Below are 26,755 nucleotides of genomic sequence, written 5' to 3' on the forward strand. Positions count from 1 at the left end.
AAAGATGGGATTTCTGAAATTCAAATTCTCCTAATTTCTTATATTAATACTGTATATTCTGTCACTGATAAATTCTGAGACAGGTATCTTATGTAAAAGGAAATAAAATCATTTTAATTTTGGATTTATACTACTCACTGAAGTTCCTGGTATGCAATGGCAGCTTCTCTTGGATGCTCAAAACAAAAGAATGCCTCAGAAAATCTGCGTACCTAAAAAATTCCAAAAGAGAATATTAACAATGTGAGATATTTAAAAAGTCAATCCGGCATCTTATGGTCAGGAGAGAAACAGCCTCCATTAGGCCCTCCATAATCACCTGTCAGAATTAAACTTCCCTTCTCCCTCTTCAGTGTTGCCAAAGCAATGTATTTTTGTACTGCATGAAATAAAATAAATCTGGAAAGCATATATAAATACAAGCTATTATGATTACCACCATAGCCTTTACCACCTTGTTTCTTAAAATAATTATATACATGAATTGTGTCCCCTCCTGAAGTGTAATGTTCTTTAGAATAGAAGCTGTGGGCCAGGCGTGGTGGCTCACACTTGTAATCCCAGCAGTTTGGGAGGCTGAGGCGGATGGATTACCTGAGGTCAAGAGTTCGAGACCAGCCTGGCCAACACGGTGAAACCCCATCTCTACTAAAAACACAAAACTTAGTGGGGCATGGTGGCAGGAGCCTGTAATCCCAGCTACTCGGGAGGCTGAGGCAGGAGAATCACTTGAACCCAGGAGGCAGGGGTTGCAGTGAGCCGAGATGGCACCACTGCACTCTAGGCTGGGCGACAAGAGTGAAACTCCGTCTCAAAAAAAAAAAAAAAAAAAAAAAGGTTATATTTTGATGACCTTTGCATCCCCCCAAAACATGCAGCTTGGCATATTACAGAATCAAGTACTTGGTAAATACATGTCGAATCTAGCTGAACATTTCTTCCATTGTATTTGTATTTTAACCCTTTCATTTTCAATTATGAAAGGAAAGCTTTGTCAGCTACTGCAGCAAAATTAGGCAACAGTTAGGAGTTGGAAAAGATGTCTTATTTGGACAGTACAGAGAGGAGAAATTATATTACATCTACAATTATTTTCTAAACAAAGTAAGATCTAGGATTCTTTGGTTTTAAATGTCCAACAAATCAGAGACCTATTTTACTTATCATCGATATCTGGCCAGATGAATTTCTGACTTACTAAACTTGCTTCCCTAAGCAGATAAACCTGGGTCTTCAGACAAACAAGTCAATGAGGGAAGTGGGGAAAGAAGATATCAATGAGAAGGATGCGTTCTGTATCTTTACTTTCATATGTGGTCCGAATATTTCTCTTTTTCCTCTCCAACATTAAAGGAAAGATGAGAAAAAATAACAGCCTGTCTGGCTATTAAGATGATTTCCTTTGGGGCTATAAAGCATGAAAAAAACACATCTTTAAGTTATCTGGATTCCTGCAGTTGCAGCTGGACCTAAGAAACTGGCGCTAGCTGCTTTTCCTTCTCTCTCTACCTTCTTTAAGTCCCACAATAACGATCATTTCTTGACAGTACTCTACCTCATAGTCTCTATACTGAAAACTTTATTCTCATTCTTTGAATTAAACTACATAAAAACTCAATGTCAAATTGAATGATGAAGAAAAAACAAAAATGCTAGATGATTATTATCTTCATTTAATAGGTGAGGAAACAAAGACACAAACAGGTTAATTATTTGGCCAAGATAACATAGCTAGTAGGCGATAAACCTGTGATTCAAAGATTTGAGAAACTCCAAATCTTGTACTCCAAACCACTTATCTTTTCCTTTCTAAATTAAGACTCCTTGTTATCAGAAATCTTTCCTTTCCTGTATGCACCCAAATGCAGTTCTTTCTAAATTCACTCTCAGCATAATTATCATGCTGTAGCTATTACAAGTAAGGGTATTAACTGTAGTGTGTGGCCATAACTAAGGTATGACTGCCACCTGATGGCAATACAGCTTATTTTCAGGCAAAAGTTTGACATAGAAAAAAAATTTTAAATTTACAAATTTAAACTTCAAATACAGGGAATATATATATTTCTGCTTTGTATATGCATGTATTTTGGCATGCATTTTTTATGTTTATAAAAAATGAATTTTGTGTGCCCAATTAAAAAAGAAACTCATTTGGCAACATCAATTATTCAAAAGCTAGGAGGAAGAAAACAGTCAAGCATTCAAAATAAGTATTTGTTAATGCTTCACAGTTAAATACTCCTGTATCTGTGTTCACTATAATAATGCTGTTCAAATTGCTAACAGTATTTATATTACAATTCTATACATGTGCATTCAGATTAGTTTCTAATTTTGAGTGCAGGGTTTATATCTGATAGATTATCTAATACCTATGCTACCTTGAAAAAAAATAAGCACCTTGCAAATGTTTACTGTGCAAATGTTTTTTACGTCCTTGCACTAACTCATAGCAAAATACCATACAATTGTTTCATTACAAAGCTGATTTATACTTACTAGCTGATACAACTGCACTTGGTTTCAGTTATTTGCTTTCCCAATCCACACCACATTAAAAGAGCGAATTAGACAAAGAAAAATGAAGAATTAGCGGTAAGTACACAGGCAGTTACAAGAAATGAGAACGTGGTGAAAAAATATCCGTCCTTAAAAAAAAAAAAAGCCTAGAATTCCCCTCTAAAAGATCACACAAAATAAATAAAAAATTAATACTTGAGATTTTTTAATGGATATTCCAATATCCTGGCATTTTTAATAACATGGAATACCAGTATATTAAAGTTGAGCACATTAAATAAAATTCATGACAACTAAATCATTATCAAAGGGCCAAAGTATGTTTGGTATAGGCATACCTTGGAGATATTATGGGTTAGGGTCCAGACCACCACAATAAGGTGAATATTGCAATAAAGCAAGTCACATGAATTTTTTCAGTTTCCCAGTGTGTATAAAAGTTATGTTTACGCTATACTGTCGTCTATTAAGTGTGTAACAGCATTATACCTTTTTTAAAAAAGCCAATGTGTATACTTTAAAAATATTTTATTGTTAAAAATGCTAATGATCATCTGAGCCTTTGACTGGTTTTGCTGCTGGGTGGTCTTGCTTTGATATTGATAGCTGCTGATCAGGGTGGTTGTGGTGGCTATGGCAATTTCTTTAAATTACAACAATGAAGTTTGCTGCATCAATTGACTCTCCCTTTCACAAAAGATTTCTCTCTAGCATGTGATGCAGTTTAACAGCATTTTACCCAGAGTAGAACTTCAAAATTGAGTCAATCCTCTTGAACCCTGCCACTGCTTTTTCAACTAAGTTTGTGTAATATTCCAAATCTTTTGTTGTCATTTCAACAATGTTCACAGCATCTTCACCAGTAGATTCTATTTCAAGAAACCACTTTCTCTGTTCACCCATAAGAAGCAACTCTTCATCTATTCAAGTTTGATTATGAGATTGCAGCCATTCAGTCACATCTTCAGGCTCCACTTCTAATTCTAGTTCTCTTGCTATTTCCACCACATCTGCAGTTATTTTTCTCCATTCGTCTTGACCCCCTCACAGTTACCTATGAGGGTTAGAATCAACCTCTTCCAAACTTCTGTTCCTGTTGATATTTTGACCTCCTTCCTTGCATCATGAATGTTCTTAATGGCATCTACAATGGTGATTTTTTTCCAGAAGTTTTCCTTTTGCCCAGATCCACCAGAGGAATCACCATCTAGGGCAGCCATCGCCTTACAAAACGTATTTAAGTAATAAGGCTTGAAAGTCAAAATGACTCATGGATCACATGGGCTGAAGAATAGATCGTTGTGTTAGTCTGCATGGAAACATCATTAATCTCCTTGTATATCTCCATGAGAGATCTTGGCTGAGTAGGTGTAATATTAATGAGCAATAATATTTTGAAAGGAATCTTCTTATTCCTGAACTGTAGGTCTCAACAGTGGGCTTAAAATATTTAGTAAACCATGCTGTAAACAGATGTGGTGTAATCCAGGCCTTGTTGTTAATACAGCAGAATAGATTCAGCATAATTCTCAAGGGTTCTAGAATTTAGGAATGGTGAATGAGTATTGGTTTCAACCTCAAGGAACCGGTTACATTAGCTCCTAACAAGAGAGCCAGCCTGCCCCTTAAAGTCATGCACTGACTTCACTTTTCCAGCTATGAAAGCCCTAGATGGCATTTTCTTCTACTAGGCTGTTTTATATCCATTGAAAATCTTTTTTTTAGTGCAGCCACCTTCATCTTCTGGAGAACGTGCTGTAGCTTTTCCATCAGAACCTGCTGCCGTACCTCACCCTTTTATGTTATGGAGACTTCTTGCCTTAAACCTCAACAACCAATCTCTGCTAGTTTCAAATTTGTCTTCTGTAGCTTCCTTACCTCTCAGCCTTCATAGAATTGAAGAGTTAGGACCCCGCTCTGGATTAGGCTTTGGCTTAAGGCACTGTTGTGGCTGGGTTGATCTTCTATCCAGACCACTCAACCCTTTTCCACATCACTACTAAGACTGTTTCACTTTCTTATCATTCAATTAGAGAAGCATTTCAATTTCCTTCAATAACTTTTCCTTTGCATTCACAAGTTGGCTAACTGTTTAGTGCAAGAGACCTAGCTTGCAGTCTATCTTGGCTTTCAACATGCCTTCCTCCCTAAGCTTAATCATCTCGAGCTTTTGATTTAAACTGAGAAACTTGCAACTTTTCCTCTCACTTGAACACTCAGAGATCATTGCATATTAACAGACCTAATTTAAATATTGCTGTGGAGACCCAAGTAGAGGAAGAGAGATGAAGGGAATGCCAGTTGGTGAAACAGTCAGAACGAACACAACATGTATTAAGCTCACTGTCATATATTGACACTACTGTGGTGCTTCAAAACAATTCCAATAGTAACATCAAAGATTATGGTTAGAATATTTAAAGAAAAAAAATTACCCATTAAAGATCACACTACTGGCTGGGCACGGGGGCTCATGCTTGTAATCCCACCACTTTGGGAGGCCGAGGCAGGTGGATCACCTGAGGGGAGGAGTTAAGAGACTAGCCTGACCAACATGGTCAAATCCTGTCTCTACCAAAAATACAAAAATTAGTTGGGCATGGTGACAGGTGCCTGTAATCCCAGCTACTTGAGAGGCTGAGGCAGGAGAATCGCTTGAACCAGTTGGGGGGGCAGAGGTTAGAGTGAGCCAAGATTGTGTCATTGTACTCTAGCCTGGGTGACAAGAGTGAAACTCCATTTCAAAAAAAAAAAAAGAAAAAAAGAAAGAAAATGATGTGCATGCCACCATGCCTGGCTAATACTTGTACTTTTCATAGAGATGGGGTTTCCCCATCTTGCCTAGGCTGGTCTTGAACTCCTGGGCTCAAGTGATCCACCCACCTCAGCCCCCAAAATGTTAGCATTATTGGTGTGGGCTACCACTCCCCACTTAGACAGATTTATTTACTGGAAGTGCTAGACATGATTTGTATATATACACATAAAAGCGATAAAATATTTTGTTTATGCTTATAGTCAAACTGGAAGTCTGCCTAAACCTTGCAAAATATAAAAGTATCAAATTATATACCATAAATAAGCAATATGTTCCCAGAAAGTACTTTTACTTTATTTAGAAAATACACATTCACATAGTTATACTCAAAGAATATCAGATCAAGTAGTTTAAGCAATAAATATCTCTTCTTAAAAATGCAAACTTCATAATGTTTTGAGTAAGTAACGCATCATTGTAGAGGTTCTTTAAGCGGAAAAGAATGGCTATACAAGCTATTCCTAACTTTTTCCCTCTACTAGAATATAAGTTTCACCAATGCTGTTGAGAATACTATTTTATGATATTAAAATCTCAATAAAAGCTAACAAGAATTCACTGACACTCTGGTTTCCTTACTGGGGGGTAATAGGTACACATTAGAATCTAGGATCCTGCTAATCCATATAGCAGCTTTAAAGCATAAATTTCAAAAACATGCTCCTTCCACAGGCAGATGCAACTGGACTCCAAGGAGGATAGGCCAAATTTCAGCTCCCACTGTTTCTAGCGTAGTTCTTCAGGGAATACCCTAACCCCGTTAATCACTTGGAGAACTTTTTAAAAAGTTTCCTAGGTCTGGACCTCATTCAGCACTGATCTTTTTTTAAAGTTCCCCAGGTAATTCAAATGTACAGCCGGGGCTGAAAACTTCTATTTTAATGTCAACTGAGACCACGAGAGTAGAACTTACCCTCTTCCTTCTGAAAACAACTGTAAAATTGGTTAAAATACATGAAGCAAGTTTTTCAAGCACTGAGGAACAAGCACTAGACAGGCGAAGCATCAGGAAAATATAATGTGCAATCAAGAGATAAAATCAGCCAATAGACAGACACCAAGATAATTGAGATGTCTGAATAAGTAGGCAATTTTTTAAAAAGTTACTTTATTTATTTTTTTTTTTTACAGCAGTTTTAGGTTTACAGAAAAACTGATCAGAAAGTATGAAGAGTTTCCATATTGCCCTTCCTCCCCCACCACCCATCCAGCTTTCCCTGTTATTTACATCTTGTGTTACTATGGTACATTTGTTTCAACAGATGAACCAATATTAATATATCATTATTAAAGTCCATTATTTACATTAAGGTTCACTCTTGGTGTGGTACATGGGGTTTGAAAAATATATAATGACATGTATATACCATTACAGTTTCATACAGAATATTTTTACTGCCCCCCAAATCCCCTGTGCTCTACCTACCTGTCCCTCCCTGTCCCCCAGAGCCCCGACAACGCAGATCTTTTTGCTGTCACCATAGTTTTTCTTTTTCCAGAATGTCGTATAGTTGAAATCATACAGTATATGTAGATTTTTCAAGCTGGCTTCTTTCAGCCTGCATTATGCTTTTGAGGTTCCTCTATGTCTTTTCACGACTTCACTGATCATTTCTTTTTATTGCTAAATAACATTCCATTGTATGAATGGACAACAGTTTGTTTATCCAGTTACCTATTGAAGGACATCTTGGTTGCTTCCAAGTTTTGACAATTATGAATAAAGCTGCTTTATGTGGAGGTTTTTCTGTGGACATAAATTTTCAATTCATTTGGGTAAACACCAAGGGGTGTGATAGCTGGATTATATGATAAGAATATGTTCAGTTTTGTAAGAAACTACCAAAGTGTCTTCCAAAGTGGCCATCCTATTTTGTGTTCCTACCAGGAATGAATGGGAGTTCCTGTTGCTCCACATCTTGCCAACATTTGCTGTTGTCAGTGTTTTGGATTATAGCCATTCTTACAGGTATACAGTGGTTATCTTGTTTTAATTTGTAATTCTCTAATAACATATAATAATGGATATTTTATTTCCCCCATATAGAAGGCTAGAGTTGGATATTTCTCTTCCCCCCAGGTCAATGAGGCTCTGGTAAGATAGTTTCTACTGAAGCACATTTTGTTAAGGACAGAATGATCTGGATGTATTTCAAAATGGCTACATTCCCTCCCCACCATCTGGAAGTATGCGGGGCTTTTCTGCAATTTTCATTGAAAGAACCTGGGAGGGCTCTTGGAAGTGAAAATCATGAAAGTATGGGATTCCCTAAGAACCCCCTTCACCCCTGCCAGGAGTTTTTAACTCATCTGTCCATACTGAGTCTCCAAGAATTCATCAATTATAAGTTTTCCTATTGCAGGACTGGCTACAGTGGTGATTTCTGTTCATGGGTTTTTGTTCTTTTTTTTTTTTTTTTTTTGAGACGGAGTCTCGCTCTGTCTCCCAGGCTGGAGTGCAGTGGCCGGGTCTCAGCTCACTGCAAGCTCCGCCTCCCGGGTTCCCGCCATTCTCCTGCCTCAGCCTCCCGAGTAGCTGGGACTACAGGCGCCCGCCACCTCGCCTGGCTAGTTTTTTGTATTTTTTTTAATAGAGACGGGGTTTCACCGTGTTAGCCAGGATGGTCTCGATCTCCCGACCTCGTGATCCGCCCGTCTCGGCCTCCCAAAGTCCTGGGATTACAGGCTTGAGCCACCGCGCCCGGCCGTGTTTTTGTTCTATTAAGATGGAATTCTCTGTAACTGGCTATCTGACTCACCAATTTTGGGGACAGGAATTTGCCTGTGACCTTAATTCTCTGATAAATCTAAGAAGAGTTGTTGATTTTTCAGTTCGTTCAGCTTTCTTCTGGTTAGGATGGGAGTAACAACTTCCAAAGCTCTTACATGCTGGATCAGAAACTAGAATTCTAAGCAAGCACTTTTAAACAATGATTATAAATTGCCCAGTGACTGAAAGAAGCTGGTCATAAACAGTAAACAGACAGGGCTTCTCAGCATAAAAATGGAACTATTACACATGAAGACAACCAAATGGAAATTTAAGAAGTTAAATACCTAATATCTGAAATGAAATTTTACTAGATGAGATTAAGAGCAGATTACTTGCTACAGAAAAGAGTTAATTAATTTGAAGACAGAATAACAGAAATTATTCCGTCTGAAGAGCATAGACGATAAACTGCTGAAAAACAAGAGTATCAAAATGATATAACATACATATAGTTAGAGTACCAGAGGGAGAAGAGAGGGAAAGAAATGGGGCAGAAAATATATCTGAAGATATAATAGCAAATTTCTTTAAAACTGGTAAAAATAACCTAGAGTCCCAAGGATGTCAGCAAATCCTAAGCAAGATAAATACAAAAAACCAAACAACAAAAACAACAAAACTCCAACAAGGCATATCATAGTCAAACTGCTGGAAAACAAAGACAAGGTGAAAAATCCTAAAGGCAGCCAGAGGGGAAAAATAGTATAAATAACTGAGTATAAATAATAGTATAAACTACAGAGATAGTATAAACAATAGTATAAACTACAAAGTTTAATCAGACTACAGAGGCCAGAAGATAATGGTACTTTTTAAGGTACTCAAACAGAGGGGGGAATCTGTCAATCCAAGGTTAAACAATGCTATCGACCAACTTGAGCTGACTGAGATTTATAGAATACTCTACCTAAAAAATTTAGCAAAGCAATACAGTAAAAGGTCAATATGCAAAAATCAATTATACTTCTATATCCTAGTAGCATCTATTTGGAAAATAAAATTTTAAAACCATTTATAATAGTATCAGATAATATAAAATGCTTATGAGTAAACTTAAGGCATAAAAACTACAAAAGCAGATTTTAGAGAAATTGAAGGTCTAAATAAATGGGGAGCTAAATAGAAAGCTATATCATGCTCACAAATTGTCTGAATCAATATGGTTAAAGAGGTAATTGTCCCTAAATTGATCTATAGATTTTACTTAATGTAAACTGAAATTCCAAGAGGATTAAAAAAAATAGAGAAACTGACATGATTTAAAATTTTCTTTGGAGGAAAGGTTTTCCAATAAAAGCCAGCAAGACGAATTCTAAAAGAGCTGTTAACACTTGATTTAAAATTTATATAGAATTGCAAGAGATCTAGAATAGCCAAAACAATCTCAAAAAAGAAGAAAACCTTGGAGGACTTAGGCCATTACCTGGCTGCAAGACTTAGTATAATATTACAACAATAAAGTTAGCATGGTATTTATTAACATAGAGATGCACAACAGGCCAATGGAACAGGAAAAAAGGTGAAGAAATAGACTCATGCTTATTAGTCAATTGATTTTCAACAAAGATTTTAAGGCAATTCTAGAGAAAGAAAAATCTTTTCAATAAATGATGCCAAAAACCTGAACAGAAAAAAAAAAAAAAGAAAAAGAATCTTGACCCGTACACCTCATACCAAATTAAAAAATTAATTCAAGATGACCCATGGTCCTAAATGTAAGATCTATAATTCCAATGCTCTCTAAAATAAATACAAAATAATATTTTTCACGACTTGGGCAAAGATTTTTTAGGACACAAAAGCACTAAACATAAAAGAAAAAAAAAGATAAATTGTACTTAGATAGTCTCATCAAAATATATCACTGAGAAAATGAAAATATAAACCTCAGACTAGGAGAATTTAATAAATATGTTTGACAATGGACCTGTAACTAGAATATATATAAATATTCTTAATAAGTCAGTAATAAAAGGCAACCTAATTTAACATTTTGCAAAACTAAAGTCATAACAAAACCCTCAATATCAGGAGTCAGCAGAGAAATGCAAAATAAAACCGTAATGAAATTCCACTTTACCCCTACTATAGTAGGTAAAGACTAATGACACCAAACAATACAAGCATGTGGAAAAACTGAAACTCTCATACATTAATGTTAGGAGTTTAAAACTGTATAGCCATTTTGGGAAAAAAAATATTTTTATTAAGTTAAAGATAAATCTACCCAATGACTAAGCAATTTTACTCCTATGTATGTAAGCAATAGAAATAAAAACCTATGTTCACAAAAAAGATCTATAGAAGAATGTTCATAGCATCTTTATTCAGAATAGTCAAGAGGAACAGATAAATGAATTCTGGTATATGACACCATAAAATACTCCTCGACAATAAAGAGAAATGAACTACAAATATATACAACAACATGGACTAATCTAAAAGAAATTATGTTGAATGAAGCAAATGAAAATTCTATTTCTAATCAAGACAGTAGTTGCTTACGGGGTGTAGGAACTGACCGAAAAGCAGCACAAAGTCATTTTGTGAAGTAATGAAATAATTTTCTTGAAGTATTGAGTAGTTTTCAAAATACGTTACAATGATAATTCAATAAGTTCATACAGCCATGCTCCACATAATGACGTTTAAGACAATGATGGATCGCATAAAGGATGATCTTTCCTAAAATTATAATACCATATTTTTACTGTACTTTTTCTATGTTTAGATAGGCTTGGATACACAAATACCACTGTGTTGCAACTGCCTACAGTATTCAGTACAGTCACATGCTATACAGGTTTGTAGTACAGGAGCAACAGGCTGTATACTATCTAGTGTAGCAGACTATACTATCTAGCTTTGGGTAGTATACTCTGTGATGTTCACACAATGATGAAATCACCTAACAATGCATTTTCCAGAAAGTATCCTAATCATTAAGTAACACAAGACTGTATAAGTGTTTATACAACCTAGATCTCCTGAATATAAAGTTTCTGGGCTTTAGTCTCTCTGAGGACTCTCAATTTTTAAAAAACATCAAATATATCCTGATATCAAGCATGAGAATCTATGGTAACATAGATATACACTAATTAAATTGAGATTAGAAATCCTTTTCTCCCCCCCTTACCATGTGGATCTTTTCCATTGCATGTAATAATTATTCCAAGAAAACTGTATTAGTAGCAGTTATAAGCACAATACTTTCTCTTAAGGGTTAAGTTATATCTTTAAAATTTTTTATTATGAAGATAACTGCTAAATATATTTATCTTAATTTACAGGATTTCTTTTAATGGGGGAAAAAAAAATTTAAGATTTTTCCTGCTGCCCTGATGTCCCGTGCACCAAAGAATATTACCAAGAGGGTTAAAAAGCAACTCACAGAATACAGAAAAACATTTGCAAATTATGTATCAGATAAGGGCCTAGTTACCAGAATATATAAATAACTAAAACTCAACAACAAAAAGACAAACGACCCAATTAAAATATGGGGAAAGGACGTGAATATACATTTCTATAAAGGAGATACATGAATGGTCAATAAGCATATGAAAAGGTGTCCAAGGTCACTAGTCATTAGGGTACTGCAAATCAAAGCTACAATGAAAATATCATCTCCCCCTTACTAGGTTGGCCATGACAAAAACCCTAAAACAAAAAGCAGAATATAACAAGTGTTTCTGAGTATATGAAGAAATTAGAATCCTTGTACATTGCTGGTGGGAATGTAAGGTGGTGCAGCTGCTGTGGAAAACAGTGAGGATGTTCCTCAAAAAGTTAAACATAGAATTATCATATGACTCAGCAATTCCACTCCTAGGTATATACCCCAAATAACTAAAAACAGGTATTCAAACAAATATTTGTATACAAATTTTCATACCAGCAACTATTTACAGTAGTCAATAGGTAGAAAGAACTCAAATGTTTATCAATGGACAAACATATAAAATAATGTAGTATACCCATACAGTGGAATTCTGCTACAAAAATAAATCATTATATAATACCACACATCTACAGCCATCTGATCTTTGACAAACCTGAGAAAAACAAGAAATGGGGAAAGGATTCCCTATTTAATAAATGGTGCTGGGAAAATTGGCTAGCCATAAGTACAAAGCTGAAACTGGATCCTTCCCTTACTCCTCACACAAAAATTAATTCAAGATGGATTAGAGACTTAAATGTTAGACCCAATACAATAAAAACCCTAGAAGAAAACCCAGGTAATACCATTCAGGACATAGGCATGGGCAAGGACTTCATGTCTAAAACACCAAAAGCAATGGCAGCAAAAGCCAAAATTGACAAATGAGATCTCATTAAACTAAAGAGCTTCTGCACAGCAAAAGAAACTACCATCGGAGTGAACAGGCAACCTACAGAATGGGAGAAAATTTTTGCAATCTACTCATGTGACAAAGGGCTAATATCCAGAACCTACAAAGAACTTAAACAAATTTACAAGAAAAAAACAAACAACCCCATCAAAAAGTGGGCAAAGGATATGAACAGACATTTCTCAAAAGAAGACATTCATGCAGCCAACAGACACATGAAAAAATGCTCGTCATCACTGGCCATCAGAGAAATGCAAATCAAAACCACAATGAGATACCATCTCACACCAGTTAGAATGGCAATCATTAAAAAGTCAGGAAACAACAGGTGCTGGAGAGGATGTGGAGAAATAGGAACTCTTTTACACTGTTGGTGGGACTGTAAACTAGTTCAACCATTATGGAAAACAGTATGGCGATTCCTCCAGGATCTAGAACTAGAAGTACCATATGACCCAGCCATCCCATTACTGGGTATATACCTAAAGGATTATAAATCATGCTGCTATAAAGACACATGCACACGTATGTTCATTGCGGCACTATTCACAATAGGAAAGACTTGGAATCAACCCAAATGTCCATCAGTGACAGACTGGATTAAGAAAATGTGGCACATATACACCATGGAATACTATGCAGCCATAAAAAAGGATGAGTTTGTGTCCTTTGTAGGGACATGGATGCAGCTGGAAACCATCATTCTCAGCAAACTATTGCAAGAACAGAAAACCAAATACCGCATGTTCTCACTCATAGGTGGGAATTGAACAATGAGATCACTTGGACTCGGGAAGGGGAACATCACACACCGGGGCCTATTATGGGGAGGAGGAGGGGGGGAGGGATTGCATTGGGAGTTATACCTGATGTAAATGACGAGCTGATGGGTGCTGACGAGTTGATGGGTGCAGCACATCAACATGGCACAAGTATACATACGTAACAAACCAGCATGTTGTTTACATGTACCCCAGAACTTAAAGTATAATAAAAAAAGAAATCATTATATGGATACATGTAAAACATGGATGAAACTTGGTACATTATTCTAAGTGAAACAAACCAGATACAAAATGTTGTATGATTACATTTATATGAAACATCCAAGATCAGTAAATGAGACTAACCCTTGCCAGGGAATGGGGAAAGGGGACATGGGAGTGATTCCTTACTGTGTACAGGGTTTCCTTTTGGAGTGATGCAAATGTCTTGAAATAAGACAGAGGTGATGGTTACACAACACTGTGACTATATTAAATGCCACTGAATTGTACACATTAAAATTGTTAACGGTTAATTTGTGTTACATAAAATCTGTTACACTCAAAATTTGTTATCCCCGCCCTCCCCAACAAAATTACACTTTAGACACAGTTACCTATATGTGTCATATTACGTAACATCTATGCCTTTGAATCTTCTACTTTGGTGGTGCTGTCAACAAACGTTTTGATTTCCTAGCTATTAGACCATTGGCAGCATACTTAGTGTTCTACAGTATTTTTTTTATGATTAATTCCAGTGAATACAGCAAATGGCATGTTCTCTAATTCAATTGGAAAAAAATCCAAAACTATATTTTATACCACCAAGTTGTACTGAAAACTACGTTTGAGATTGTATTTCTCTTTGCTTGTAAAACATAAACAGTATAGCAAACCAGCATCATAATAAATGGTATTCTAATGTTACAAGTTTGTACTACTATTTTGTTTGAAGTCTTAACTTACATTTCATTTTTAATATTTTGCAAATTCATGGGAAAGAGATGAAATGTAGAAATATCAGGTCTGCATCTACTGCTTGGGTTCCCATCCAGTCACTACCATGTACAAGTCATGCAACTTTGGCTGTTATTTCACCTTTCTATAACCTCAATATTTCTTTTATAAAATGGGAATGACAAAGTATTTACTTCATGAGATTGTACTGATGATTAAATGAGTTAACATTTATAAAGCAATTAGTGCCTTACACAGATAATAATTGCTATACACATGTTTATTAAGTAAAAATACAAATAAATTACTATGGTCCGTCTATAAACATTCTGTGGGAAAAACAAACAAACAAAACTTTTCATTTCCAAGAGCACAATATAGTTTATCCATCTATGAAGGTCTCCTTTCAATTTTTAGATGAATTCTTGGGCTTACAGGCAGTGGTCCTGGAAGAATTACCGTAATTTCAATAAAGTATTAGTAACAAACCTGTTGCTATGAACTCAACAACATAAACAGGCGGCCGGGTGCGGTGGCTCAAGCCTGTAATCCCAGCACTTTGGGAGGCTGAGACGGGCGGATCACGAGGTCAGGAGATCGAGACCATCCTGGCTAACACGGTGAAACCCCGTCTCTACTAAAAAATACAAAAAAATAGCCGGGCGAGGTGGCGGGCGCCTGTAGTCCCAGCTACTCAGGAGGCTGAGGCAGGAGAATGGCGTGAACCCAGGAGGCAGAGCTTGCAGTGAGCCGATATCCGGCCACTGCACTCCAGCCTGGGCGACAGAGCAAGACTCCATCTCAAAAACAACAACAACAACAACAACAACAAAAAACATAAACAGGCAACTACAAGGTGGGAGAGAAGTTAGACAAAGAAAAAAGAGGCTAACCTCATAGAAGCAGAGTTCCATTTTATAGTTCAAGGAAAGACACAATTTTTTTTTAATAGAGACAGGATCTCACTATGTTGCTCAGACTGGTTGTAAACTCCCAGCCTCAAGTGATCCTCCCACCTCCACCTTCGAAAGTGCTGGGATTACAAGTGTAAGCCACTATGTCCAGCCAGGAAAGACATGTTAATGTGATGAATTTAAATGAGCAGTATTACAGAATACTAAGTAACTGAATAGCAGAGTCACCATATCAACTTGGATTTTTTTGCTCTAGGTTAGAACCATAAATAATAGTGCATGCATTTTAAGTAAAGCCATATGTTTCCAAAAGGCCCTGCTTCCACATAAGAATAAGCTTGAAATTTGTTTTCTTCTTGACCAAGGAATTCTTTTCTGTATCTAAGATATATTAATACTTCACATACAACAATATGTAAAACACAGTTAAACCCTTTGATGCTTTAAGTATGTTATTTGATAGGGTTGCACCAGATATATTGAAATATCATTTACTATTTACCTGAAATTCCAATTTAACTGGGCACTCTGCATTTCATCTGGCAACCCTATGTATTTGGCTGCAGGATCTTTATTTATAAACATCTGGCATAATAGAACTAAAGATTTATACAAGCTGATGGTTAACATGTCTCTGAAAGAATGTGAAATCAACTGTTACTTTGACTCCACTAACCCTAACAAAAGCTTGTTTAAGTCAGCAATGTTAGCACAAAGCACAAAATCTGGCTCTCTGATCTGCAAACTGAATATATTATTTCCCTAATACTGGACTTATAATTCCAGACACAAGTTACAATCAATATTAAATATGGCATCTCTGATGTTATAATGGGAAGCATTATAACACAACAAGAGGTATCTTTGGAAGCACTAGCAATAAAGATCAGTAAAATTATTGAGGAAATAAACTGCAATGAAAGCAAGTTCTCTATAAGACATAGTGTTGAGAGACAATTCTTCATGCGTCTCTTGCATTTCTGAAAGGTTTGTGAGCAGAAACCCTGACTGTCTTTGTTACAGACTATCTTTTCAAGGATGTTCATATTAGAGAAAAGCCTGGGAAAACAGAGATATGTCTCCCTTTGGAGCAAAGAACAGGTTACAGCATTGGTCGATAAACCTTGCTATCTATTATAAAATATTTTGGATCCCTAAGCACAGAATTTTTCTCCTGTATTGCAATCCACTAGCATAAGCCTGGCCTTTTTTATGTTGGGCTGTGGAAATCTGGGCTCAAGGAAAGAGAACAAATGATAATATTACCATTAATAAGGTCCTTTGTCTCATGTTTTCTGCTGCTATACATGAATCAATTTATGATAGGCTAACTTATTGGCATGTAATTAGGAGGGCAAAATCTCAAGATTCTTTACAGTTCTTGACACATAAAATTCAGGATGATTTCAGATTTTTTTTTGCTTTTTATATAAGTTGTCCCACTTGATCATTCCATTTTAGTTTGAAATGACACAAACATCATTCACTTATCATAAATATTTTATCTTTTTAATTAGTATGGGGCACCTGTAATTCACACACAATAGTCTCTATGATGTAGCATGAATGCGTATGGCATATGACTACAGAAGCTCAACAAGTTTGGATGCCTTAATTCGCCAAAAATTTGAAAACCTGAAATCACTGGATCTGAATATTAAAGAATATGGTTGAACTGGTATAAAACTAATTTATTAAATTGTTCTTTTCAAGTATGGATTTACATTTCCTCTTTTTAGTCCAACTCTTTGCTTCATAATTTGCTTTCACACCAATAAGGAGAGATTTCATATCAAGGTTTATTTCTGCGACTTAGCTCAATAGTGCTGCTTCTGAATTCGTTATCAGGCAGCCTATATACTTTATTGTAGCTAAGTCTGTCCCTGTACAAACACTGAATGACCTTTAGACTACCTCAGTTCCTGTAGGCTTAGCAATGTATTCTCAGAAGAACAAGATACTTTATTAGCGAAGTTCCTCCTGAATTGCATAAATGGGAGCGAGATAACACAATATGCTACCATGGCCACAGTTTTTGTGATACACAGCAAGGCAGGGCAAGGCTTATTCCTGCTTGAGTAACATTAGGACATTCTCTTATTTTGTCTTTATTATCCTTCCATGATTCATTTAGGAATTAAAATAGGCCCTATCCTGGTATCTGGAATGGGGTGAGAAAAGGGAAGCTCTAGGTAAAATTCCAAAGTTTACCTTTGGTATTCTAGTTTTCCACAAACCTGATTTTTGTCTTGGTCCCCTTTCTTTGTCCTTTCTTCTCAAAGTTGTGTTCACCAGCTGCTCTTTTAAGTTTACCTTCTTGTTCCTATTCCACCCAGAACAGTTTCTTTCCCATTGAATATCAAGCTATAAAGTTGCATCTAATCCTTGCAAACATTCTCTTCCCAGAACTTCCAATCAGGTGACACAAACAGAACAATTTAATGGAACTATAATATTTTTCTCTAGTAACACATAGTTAAAAAAAAAAAAAAAAGCCCTGTCTGCTTGTGGGAACTAAATAAAAACATATTAAAAAAAAAAAAAAAAAAAAAAGAAAAGAAAAAACAAAAAAAAAAAGAGAAAAAAATACCCTGAAGATTACCTTTCCCATGTAAAACTATTTCTTGCTACTGGCCTTTACTTCTACTGGTCACTAAAAATAACCTTCGAACAGACTTTTATTTTGTGGAAGAGGTGTCAACTCTCCTCTTAGTTTTATAATGCAGGGGTTGGCAAACTACAGCCTGAGAACCAAATCTGGCCCAACACCTGTTTTTGTAAATAAAACTTTATTGAAACACAGCCACATTCACTTATTCATATACCATCCATGGCGGCTTTCATGTTACAACAGAGTTGAGTAGTTAAGACAAAAATGTGTGGCTCCCAAAGCCCAAAATGTTTACCATTTGGTCCTTAACAGAAAAAGCTGATTCTTGTTCTACAGCATAGAAAACTGGGTCGCTGGTTGTGTATTCTGACATACTTTTCAAGAAAACTTTGCCTGAGGTATTGGTATGCATTCACCTCACCTCTCTATAGAGGTGGACTGGCTTTCAAGTCTTGTCAGAGTCCTAAATTTCCAAAAAAAGAATGTCAGTGAGATCCTTTAATGCTTATCAACGTCACTTTAATTTACCCTGAAAACTGGCTACCTTTCTGGTACTATTACCATAATTCATTGTTATTCAAAATCTTGGTAATGAGAAATGATGTTCATGAAAATTGCCGGAAAAAACACATTCCATTCATTATGTTATTCATTCTAAATTGCTACATTAAGATGATGCCAGACCATTAGTAAGTTGAATACAGTGATTACGCTATTTCATCCATTGTAGAATCCTTTTTATTTAGCCCTTTAGAGAAGGTGATTGATCTTTAATAAATAACTTCTAAGAAAAAGTCCTATAAAACAACAGTATTTTATATATGGATCCTATTTGCTACAATATAGCAAAAATAATGAAACAAAACAAAACACACAGGGAGAAAATTACCACCACCAAAAATTGCTTTTTTGAAAAGACAAATAAAATAACAAAGTTCTGGTGAGACAATTCAAGAAAAAAAGAGTGAAGGCACAAACAACTAGAAACTAAAATAAAATCAGGAATGAAACTAGAAAACATTAGATATTGTAGATATTAAAAAGATAACTGAAGGATACTATGAACTACTTGATGTCTATAAATTAAAAAAACTTAGAATGGGCAAACTCCTCGAAAAATGTAATTTACCAAAACTGATTGAAAAAAACTGTAATATCCCCCAGTACTGTGTCATCTTAATCTAATCACTGGGAAATATAATACAAACCCAAACTGAAGAATAGTTCACAAACTTACTGGCCAATACTCTGAAAAGTCAAGGTCATGCAAAGATAAGGAATTCATCCCGATTAAATGAGTAAAGGAACATGAAAACTGAATTCAATGTGATCCTGAATTTGATCTTGGAAAAAGCTGTTATGCAAAACATTAGTAAGATGATTGGTAAAACTTAAATATGGGCCATACATTAAATATCAGTATTGTATCAATATAAAATTTTCTAAAGTAGATCAGTGTATTGGTTAACTAAGAGAATGTCCTTATTCTTAGAATATATGTGCTGAAGTACTTAATCATAAAAGAATACTATGTCTATAATCATCATATTGCTCAGGAAAAACAATGTAAGTATATATGTATGCATATTTACATGTGTATCTACCTACAAAAAAGAGGCAATGATAAAGCAAATGTGCCCAAATGCTGATTTGTGATTCTGATGAAAATTATATAGAAGTACTCTGCATTACCTTTTTTTTTTTTTTTTTCTTTTTTTTGAGATGGAGTTTCACTCTTGTTGCCCAGGCTGGAGTACAGTGGTGTAATCTCAGCTCACTGCAACCTCCACCTCTACCACTGCCTCAGCCTCCCAAGTAGCTGGGACTACAGGCACTTGCCACCATACCTGGATACTTTCTGTATTTTTAGTAGAGATGGGGTTTCACCATGTTGGCCAGGCTGGTCTTGAACTCCTGACCTCAGGTGATCCACCTGCTTTGGCCTCCGAAAGTGCCGGGATTCCAGGTGTGAGCCACCACTCCCGGCCAACTTTTTAAAGTCTTCTGTAAGTTTCTGATTATACTTTAGAAGCTTTACAGTTTTGCCTTTCACATTTAAATCTTCAATCCACTTGGAACTGAATTTTATTTAATATTTACCACATGGATACTCAATTGTCTCAAACATCATTTATTGAAAAATCTCACTGATCCACATATGTTATGTCCAAAAATGGCTATGTCCATGTCTGGCCTTTCTCTTAGTTTCCTTCTATTCTAAAATTAAGACCTCCAGTTCATTAAAAAACAATATAAAATCAATGAAAACAATAAACCATGAATGAGAGAGGCTCTATTAGTAAAAACACATAACAAAGGACACAGAAAAGCATTAGAAATAAAGAAGAAAAAAGTAATCTTATTAGAAATGGGCAAAAGATTAGAATAGGCATTTCATATGGGGCAAACCTGCATAACCAGTAATCACACAAAGCAGTGCTCAACCACATGGGTAATCAGAGAAATGCAAATTAAAGCCTCAATAATATACCATTTCACATCTATCAGTTTGGCAAAGTTTAAAGAGCTTGCCAGTATCAAGAATTGGAGAGTATGTGGAGTAACAAACTGTGCTGGTGGGAGTAAAAATTGGTACAACTCTGAAAACTGTCACATTAGCTAGTAAAATTGAAGTTATGCATACCCTATGACTCAGCAATTTCCCTCACAGGTAGGTATTTCAGATGAACTGGTATGCCAGGACATATACACAAGAATGTTCATAGCAGTTTGGTTTGTAATAGCTACTACAAGTTAGAAGTAATCCAAGTATCTATCAACAGTAGAACAGATAAACAAATGTGGATATATTCAAATGGAGATATATTACAGCAATGATAATGAACAATCTACAGGTACTGTCAAAAAAGACGGATTAATCTTCTAATGTCTTGAGTGAAAAAGCAAGATACAGAAGAACACTACTGTACAATTTCATCTATATAGAATTCAATAACAGGTGGAAACAACCTCCACTATTTAACATGCATACATAGATAATAAAACTAAAAGAGAAGTAAGGAACTCATCATCTACAAAAGACAGGATAGTGATTACTTCTAAGTATTAGGAAGGGTATAGTAAGTGGAAAAGACACAGAGCAAACATCTGTAGTATTGAGAGTATTCTACTTCTTGATCTGCATAATAACTGAAAGGGTGTATGCTTTTAATTATTTGATAAAATGTGCCTGTTGCATGCATTTTCTGACTGACTATATGTTATGTTTTATAATTAAGAAAATTTTTTTTAAAAAGGAAAAGAAATTAATGATGTTTGGAGGAACCCCTAGTCTGTAAGGTAAAATCAGGGTGCATGCAGAGTATATAAGGAAAAAAGATGGAAAGATAGTTATTTAACATGTAAAATCTCTTTAGATGCTATACAATAAAATTGCATAGAAATTCCTGCATAATGTCCATACTAGGTCTACAGCTAACATATATGTGTAATGTGTGGACTGCCCCCTCCATCTTGCCAAGTTTATAATACACATTCCTTTATTAGGTCAGTGATAGAGAGAAAAAGGGAAGGAAAAGGAGAAGAGGAAGACTAAGTTTGAGATAGCTCTCTAGTTCCTGATTCCTGTCCCTAATGAAGCTTGGCTATTAATTCCTATTCTTAGGTTCCAGGGGCTATTCTGTATCATATATTTTCCTATTTTACTTACTTTTAGGTGGTTTTTCTTAGCAGCAGAGATTGTGATTGAAACAGGTCATATGCTTAACTGTATTGTTCCATTCTATTATTAATTTTGGAAGTCAAACAATAACATTATGATAAATGTCTTCTGATTTATCAATATATAGGTAAAAATCAGGTTTGTTTTCATAAAAATTTTCTAAAGGTAAATAATACTCATTAAAATGCTCTAAAATCACTTCTCTTTAACTTACCCTCAAAGTATGGTGCTCTTGTGCTAATAATATTCTTAGTTCTTCGTGTAGTGTTATAACTTCCAGAAACTGTCCCCATAAAGCCATCAAAAGTGAGCAAAGTTGTGCAAGATTCATATTGATAAGTTCTGCCAGTTCATCAGGATTCTCTATTTTCTGAAATTAAAAGAAAAAAAATTTCACTGTTTCCCAAGATTTAATATAACATACTTAAATATGTTACTGAGAATATTAATACAAAGGCAAATTTGTGATTTAAAAAAAGAAATGTGCATTTGTATGTGCACGCACATGTGTGTAGAGAGAGAAAGATCAATTGACAATGGTTTTTCAATTACCTGATAGTTACTGAAGCCATTTTCAACAACTTAACCAATATTTCAATATCTAAGATGTCTTGTTAACTGAAATAATGTCAATTGTAAACTAAAATGACAAATTCGGATGCTATAGAGAATGATCAGGTTCTAACATCAAAATATTGGGAATTTTAAACACAGTATTCAAATAATGATGAGAGTTATAATTTTTTTGAAAGGTAATATATTCTTAAGATTTTTCCTCAACCAGCTAAGAAAAATACTTAAAATATCTATGACTCCTTAGAAAAAATTGAGATACTTTCTGAAGTAGTCCTTTTCTCTTACTCCTATGTTCTTAGGTTCTACTTCACTTGTGAGTAATCCTTTTACAGAGTTGTCAAACACTTATTTTTTTTTTCATTTCTAACAATTCACTCACTTGCTATTTACTGAACACATTTTAAATGCTAATGGCCTAGATTCTAGAGATACAAAGATTAATATGAGAAGTTCACGGTCTAGTGAGGAGAGAAAAGCAGGTAAACAAACTATTATAAAATACTGTTATTAGGACATGATCAGAAGATGGCCGAATAGGAATAGCTCCAGTCTGCAGCTCCCAGTGACACCAATGCAGAAGGTGGGTGATTTCTGCATTTTCAACTGAGGTACCCAGTTCATCTCATTGGGACTGGTTAGGCAGTGAGTCCAACCCACAGAGGGTGAGTAGAAGTAGGGTGGGGCGTTGCTTCACCTGGGAAGTACCAGAAACCAGGGAACCTCCCTCCCCCAGCCAAGGAAAGCCATGAGGGCTGTGCTATCCAGCCAGATCACTATGCTTTTCCCGCAGTTTTTGCAATCTGCAGATCAGGAGGTTCCCTCATGTGCCTACACCACCAGGACCCTGGGTTACAAGCACAAAAGTGGGCAGTTGTTTGGGCAGACACTGAGGTAGCTGAAGGAGTTTTTTTCATACCCCAGTGGTGCCTGGAACCCCAGCAAGACAGAACCGTTCACTCCCCCGCAAAGGAGGCTGAAGCCAGGGAGCCAGGTGGTCTCGCTCAGCGGGTCCCACTCCCACCGAGCCCAGCAAGCTAGGAATCAATGGCTTGAAATTCTCGCTGCCAGCACAGCAGTCCGAAGTCGACTGGGGAAGATCAAGCTTGGTAAGGGAGGGGCGTCTGTTATTACTGAGGCTTTAGTAGGTGGTTTTCCACTGACAGTGCTAAGGAGGCTGGAAGATTTAGACCGGGTAGAACTCATCACAGCGCGGCAAAGCAGCTGCGGCCAGACTGCTTCTCTAGATTCCTCCTCACTGAGCAGGGCATCATTGAATAAAGGGTAACAGCCCCAGTCAGCGGCTTACAGATAAACTCCTATCTCCCTGGGAGAGAGCCCCTAGGGGAAGGGACAGCTGTGGGTGCAGCTTCAGCGGATTTAATCGTTCCTGCCTGCTGGCTCTGAAGAGAGCAGCTGATCCTGACAAGAGGGATTCTCCAAGCACAGTGCACCAGCTCTGAAAGTGACAGGGAGAATGGAACCAAGATGGAAAACACACTTCAGGATATTATCCAGGAGAACTTCCCTAACCTAGCATGACAGGCCAATATTCAAACTCAGGAAATACAGAGAACACCACTAAGATTCTCCTCAGGAAGAGCAACCCCAAGAACACATAATCTTCAGATTCTCCAAGGTTGAAATCAAGGAAAAAATGCTAAGGGCAGCCAGAGAGAAAGATCAGGTTACTACAAAGGGAAGCCCATCAGAATAATTGCAGAGCTCTCTGCAGAAACCCTGTATGCCAGAAGAGAGTGGGGGCCGATATTCAACATTATCAAAAGAAAAGCATTTTCAACCCAGAATTTCATATCCAACCAAAAAGCTTCATAAGTGAAGGAAAAATAAAATCCTTTACAGACAAGGAAATGCTGAGGGATTTTGTCATCAGGCCTGTCTTACAAGAGCTCCTGAAGGAAGCAATGAATATGTAAAGGAAAACCAGTACCAGCCACTGTAAAAACACACCAAAATATAAAGACCAATGACACTATAAAGAAACTGCATTGACTAATGGGCAAAATAACCAGCTAGTATCATGATGACAAGATCAAATTAATAGGTAACAATATTAACCTTAAATGTAAATAGACTAAATGCTACAATTAAAAATACAGACTGGCAAATTGGATAAAGAGTCAAGACCCATTGGTGGGCTGTATTCAGGAGACCCATCTCATGTGCAAAGACACATATAGGCTCAAAATAAAGGGATGGAGGAATATTCACCAAGCAAGTGGAAAGCAAAAGGAAAAAAAAAAAAGAAAGAAAAAAAAAGAAAAAAAAAGCAGGGGATGCAATCCTAGTCTCTGATAAAACAGATTGTAAACCAACAAAGATGAAAAAAAAGACAAAGAAGGGCATAAAGGTAAAGGGATAAATTCAACAAGAGCTAACTATCCAAAATATATATGCATCCAATACAAGAGAACCCAGATTCATAAAGCAAGTTATTAGAGACCTACAAAGAGACTTAGACTCCCACACAATAATAGTAGGAGTCTTTAACATCCCACTGTCATTATTAGACAGATCAACGAGACAGGCAATCAACAAGGATATTCAGGACTTGAACTCAGCTCTGGACCAGGTGGACCTAGTAGACATCTACAGAACTCTTCACCCCAAATGAATAGAATATACATTCTTCTCAGTGCCACATAGCACTAAAATCGATTACATAATTGGAAGTAAAACACCCCTCAGCAACTGCAAAAGAATGGAAATCATAATAAACAGTCTCTCACACCACAGTGCAATCAAATTATAACTCAGGATTAAGAAACTCACTCAAAGCTGTAGAACTACGTGGAAACTGAACAACCTGCTCCTGAATGACTACTGGGTAAATAACGAAATTAAGGTAGAAATAAAGAAGTTCTTTGAAACCAATGAGAACAAAGAGACAATGTACCAGAATCTCTGGGACACAGCAAAAGCAATGTTAACAGGGAAATTTACAGCACTAAATGCCCACATCAGAAAGTTGAAAAGATCTAAAATCGACACCATAACATCACAATTAAAAGAATTATAGAAGCAAGAGCAAACAAATTCAAAAGCTAGCAGAAGACAAGAAATAACTAAAATCAGAGCAGAACTGAAGGAGACAGAGACATGAAAAACCTTAAAAAAAAAATCAATGAATCCAGGAACTGGTGTTTTTGAAAAGATAAACAAAATAGGTAGACCACTAGCCAGACTAATAAAGAAGAAAAGAGAGAAGAAACAAATAGACACAAAAAATGATAAAGGGGTATCACTACTGACCCCACAGAAATACAAACTAACATCAGAGAATACTATAAACACCTCTACACAAACAAACTAGAAAATTTGGAAGAAATGGATAAATTCCTGGACACGTACACCCTCCCAAGAGTAAACCAGGAAGATGCTGAATCCCTGAATAGGCCAATAACAAGGTCGGAAATTGAGGCAGTAATTAATAGCCTACCAACCAAAAAAACCCCAGGACCAGATGGATTCACAGCCAAATTCTACCAGAGGTACAAAGAGGGGCTAGTACTGAATTCCTTCTGAAACTATTCCAAACAATGGAAAAGTAAGGACTCCTGCCTAACTCATTTTATGAGACCAGCATCATCCTGATACCAAAACCTGGCACAGACACAACAAAAAAAGAAAATTTCAGGCCAATACCTCTGATGAACATCAATGAGAAAATCCTCAATAAAACACTGGCAAAGCTAATCCAGCAGCACATCAAAAAGATTATCCACCACAATCCAGTCGGCTTCATCCCTGGGATGCAAGGCTGGTTCAACATATGCAAATCAATAAATGTAATTCATAAACCACATGATTATCTCAATAGATGCAGAAAAGGCCTTTGCTAAAATTTAACATCCCTTAATGTTAAAAACTCTCAATAAAGTAGGTATTGATGGAACATATCTCAAAATAATAAGAGCTATTTATGACAAACCTACAGCCAATATCATACTGAATGGGCAAAAGGGGGAAGCATTCCCTGTGAAAACCAGCACAAGACAAGAATGCCCTCTTTCACACCTCCTATTCAACATAGTACTGGAAGTTCTAGCCAGGGCAATCAGGCAAGAGAAAGAAATAAAAGGTATTCAAAAAGGAAGATAAATTGTTTGTCTCTGTTTGAAGATGACATGATTGTCTATTTAGAAAACCCCATCGTCTCAGCCCAAAATCTCCTTAAGCTGATAAGCAGCTTCAGCAAAGTTTCAGGACACAAAATCAATGTGCAAATATCACAAGCATTCCTATACACCAATAACAGACAGACAGCCAAGTCATGAGTGAATTGCCATTCACAATTGCTACCAAGAGAATAAAAAACCTAGGAATGCAACTTATAGGGGATGTGAAGGACCTCTTCAAGGAGAACTAAAAACCACTGCTCAAGGAAATAAGAGGACACAAACAAATGGAAAAACATTCCACGCTCATGGATAGGAGGAATCAATATTCTGTCTATACTGCCCAAAGTAATGTATAGATTCAATGCTATCCCCATCAAGCCACCATTGACTTTCTTCACAGAATTAGAAAAAACTACTTTAAATTTCATATGGAACCAAAAAACAGCCCATATAGCCAAGACAATCCTAAGCAAAAAGAACAAAGCTGGAGGCATACCACCACCAGACTTCAAACTATACTACAAGTCTACAGTAACCAAAACAGCATGTTACTGGTACCAAAACAGATACATAGACCAATGGAACAGAACAGAGGCCTCAGAAATATCACCATACATCTACAACCATCTGATCTTTG

The 26,755-nt window shown here is 36.3% G+C and overlaps 1 protein-coding gene and 1 pseudogene across 13 annotated transcripts in view; both read right to left on the minus strand.

The window, feature by feature from the left end:
- FAM135A (family with sequence similarity 135 member A) overlaps positions 1-26,755 on the minus strand; it is a 133,821-nt gene that overhangs the window by 38,235 nt on the left and 68,831 nt on the right. For 12 of the 13 annotated variants that reach the window (XM_077999779.1, XM_077999776.1, XM_015136673.3 and 9 more), the window contains 2 exons: positions 21,618-21,773; positions 139-212 (listed from right to left, as the gene is read on the minus strand). In XM_077999779.1, coding sequence (XP_077855905.1) covers positions 139-212; positions 21,618-21,773 — 230 coding nt within the window. Of the gene's footprint in view, positions 1-138; positions 213-17,880; positions 18,185-21,617; positions 21,774-26,755 lie in introns of those variants that run through there. The other variant, XM_077999778.1, reaches the window with a different exon arrangement.
- On the minus strand, positions 9,393-9,447 carry LOC114677858 (U7 small nuclear RNA; annotated as a pseudogene).

The sequence above is a fragment of the Macaca mulatta genome, chromosome 4 (genome assembly GCF_049350105.2).
Source record: "Macaca mulatta isolate MMU2019108-1 chromosome 4, T2T-MMU8v2.0, whole genome shotgun sequence".
Classification (NCBI taxonomy): Eukaryota; Metazoa; Chordata; class Mammalia; order Primates; family Cercopithecidae; genus Macaca; species Macaca mulatta.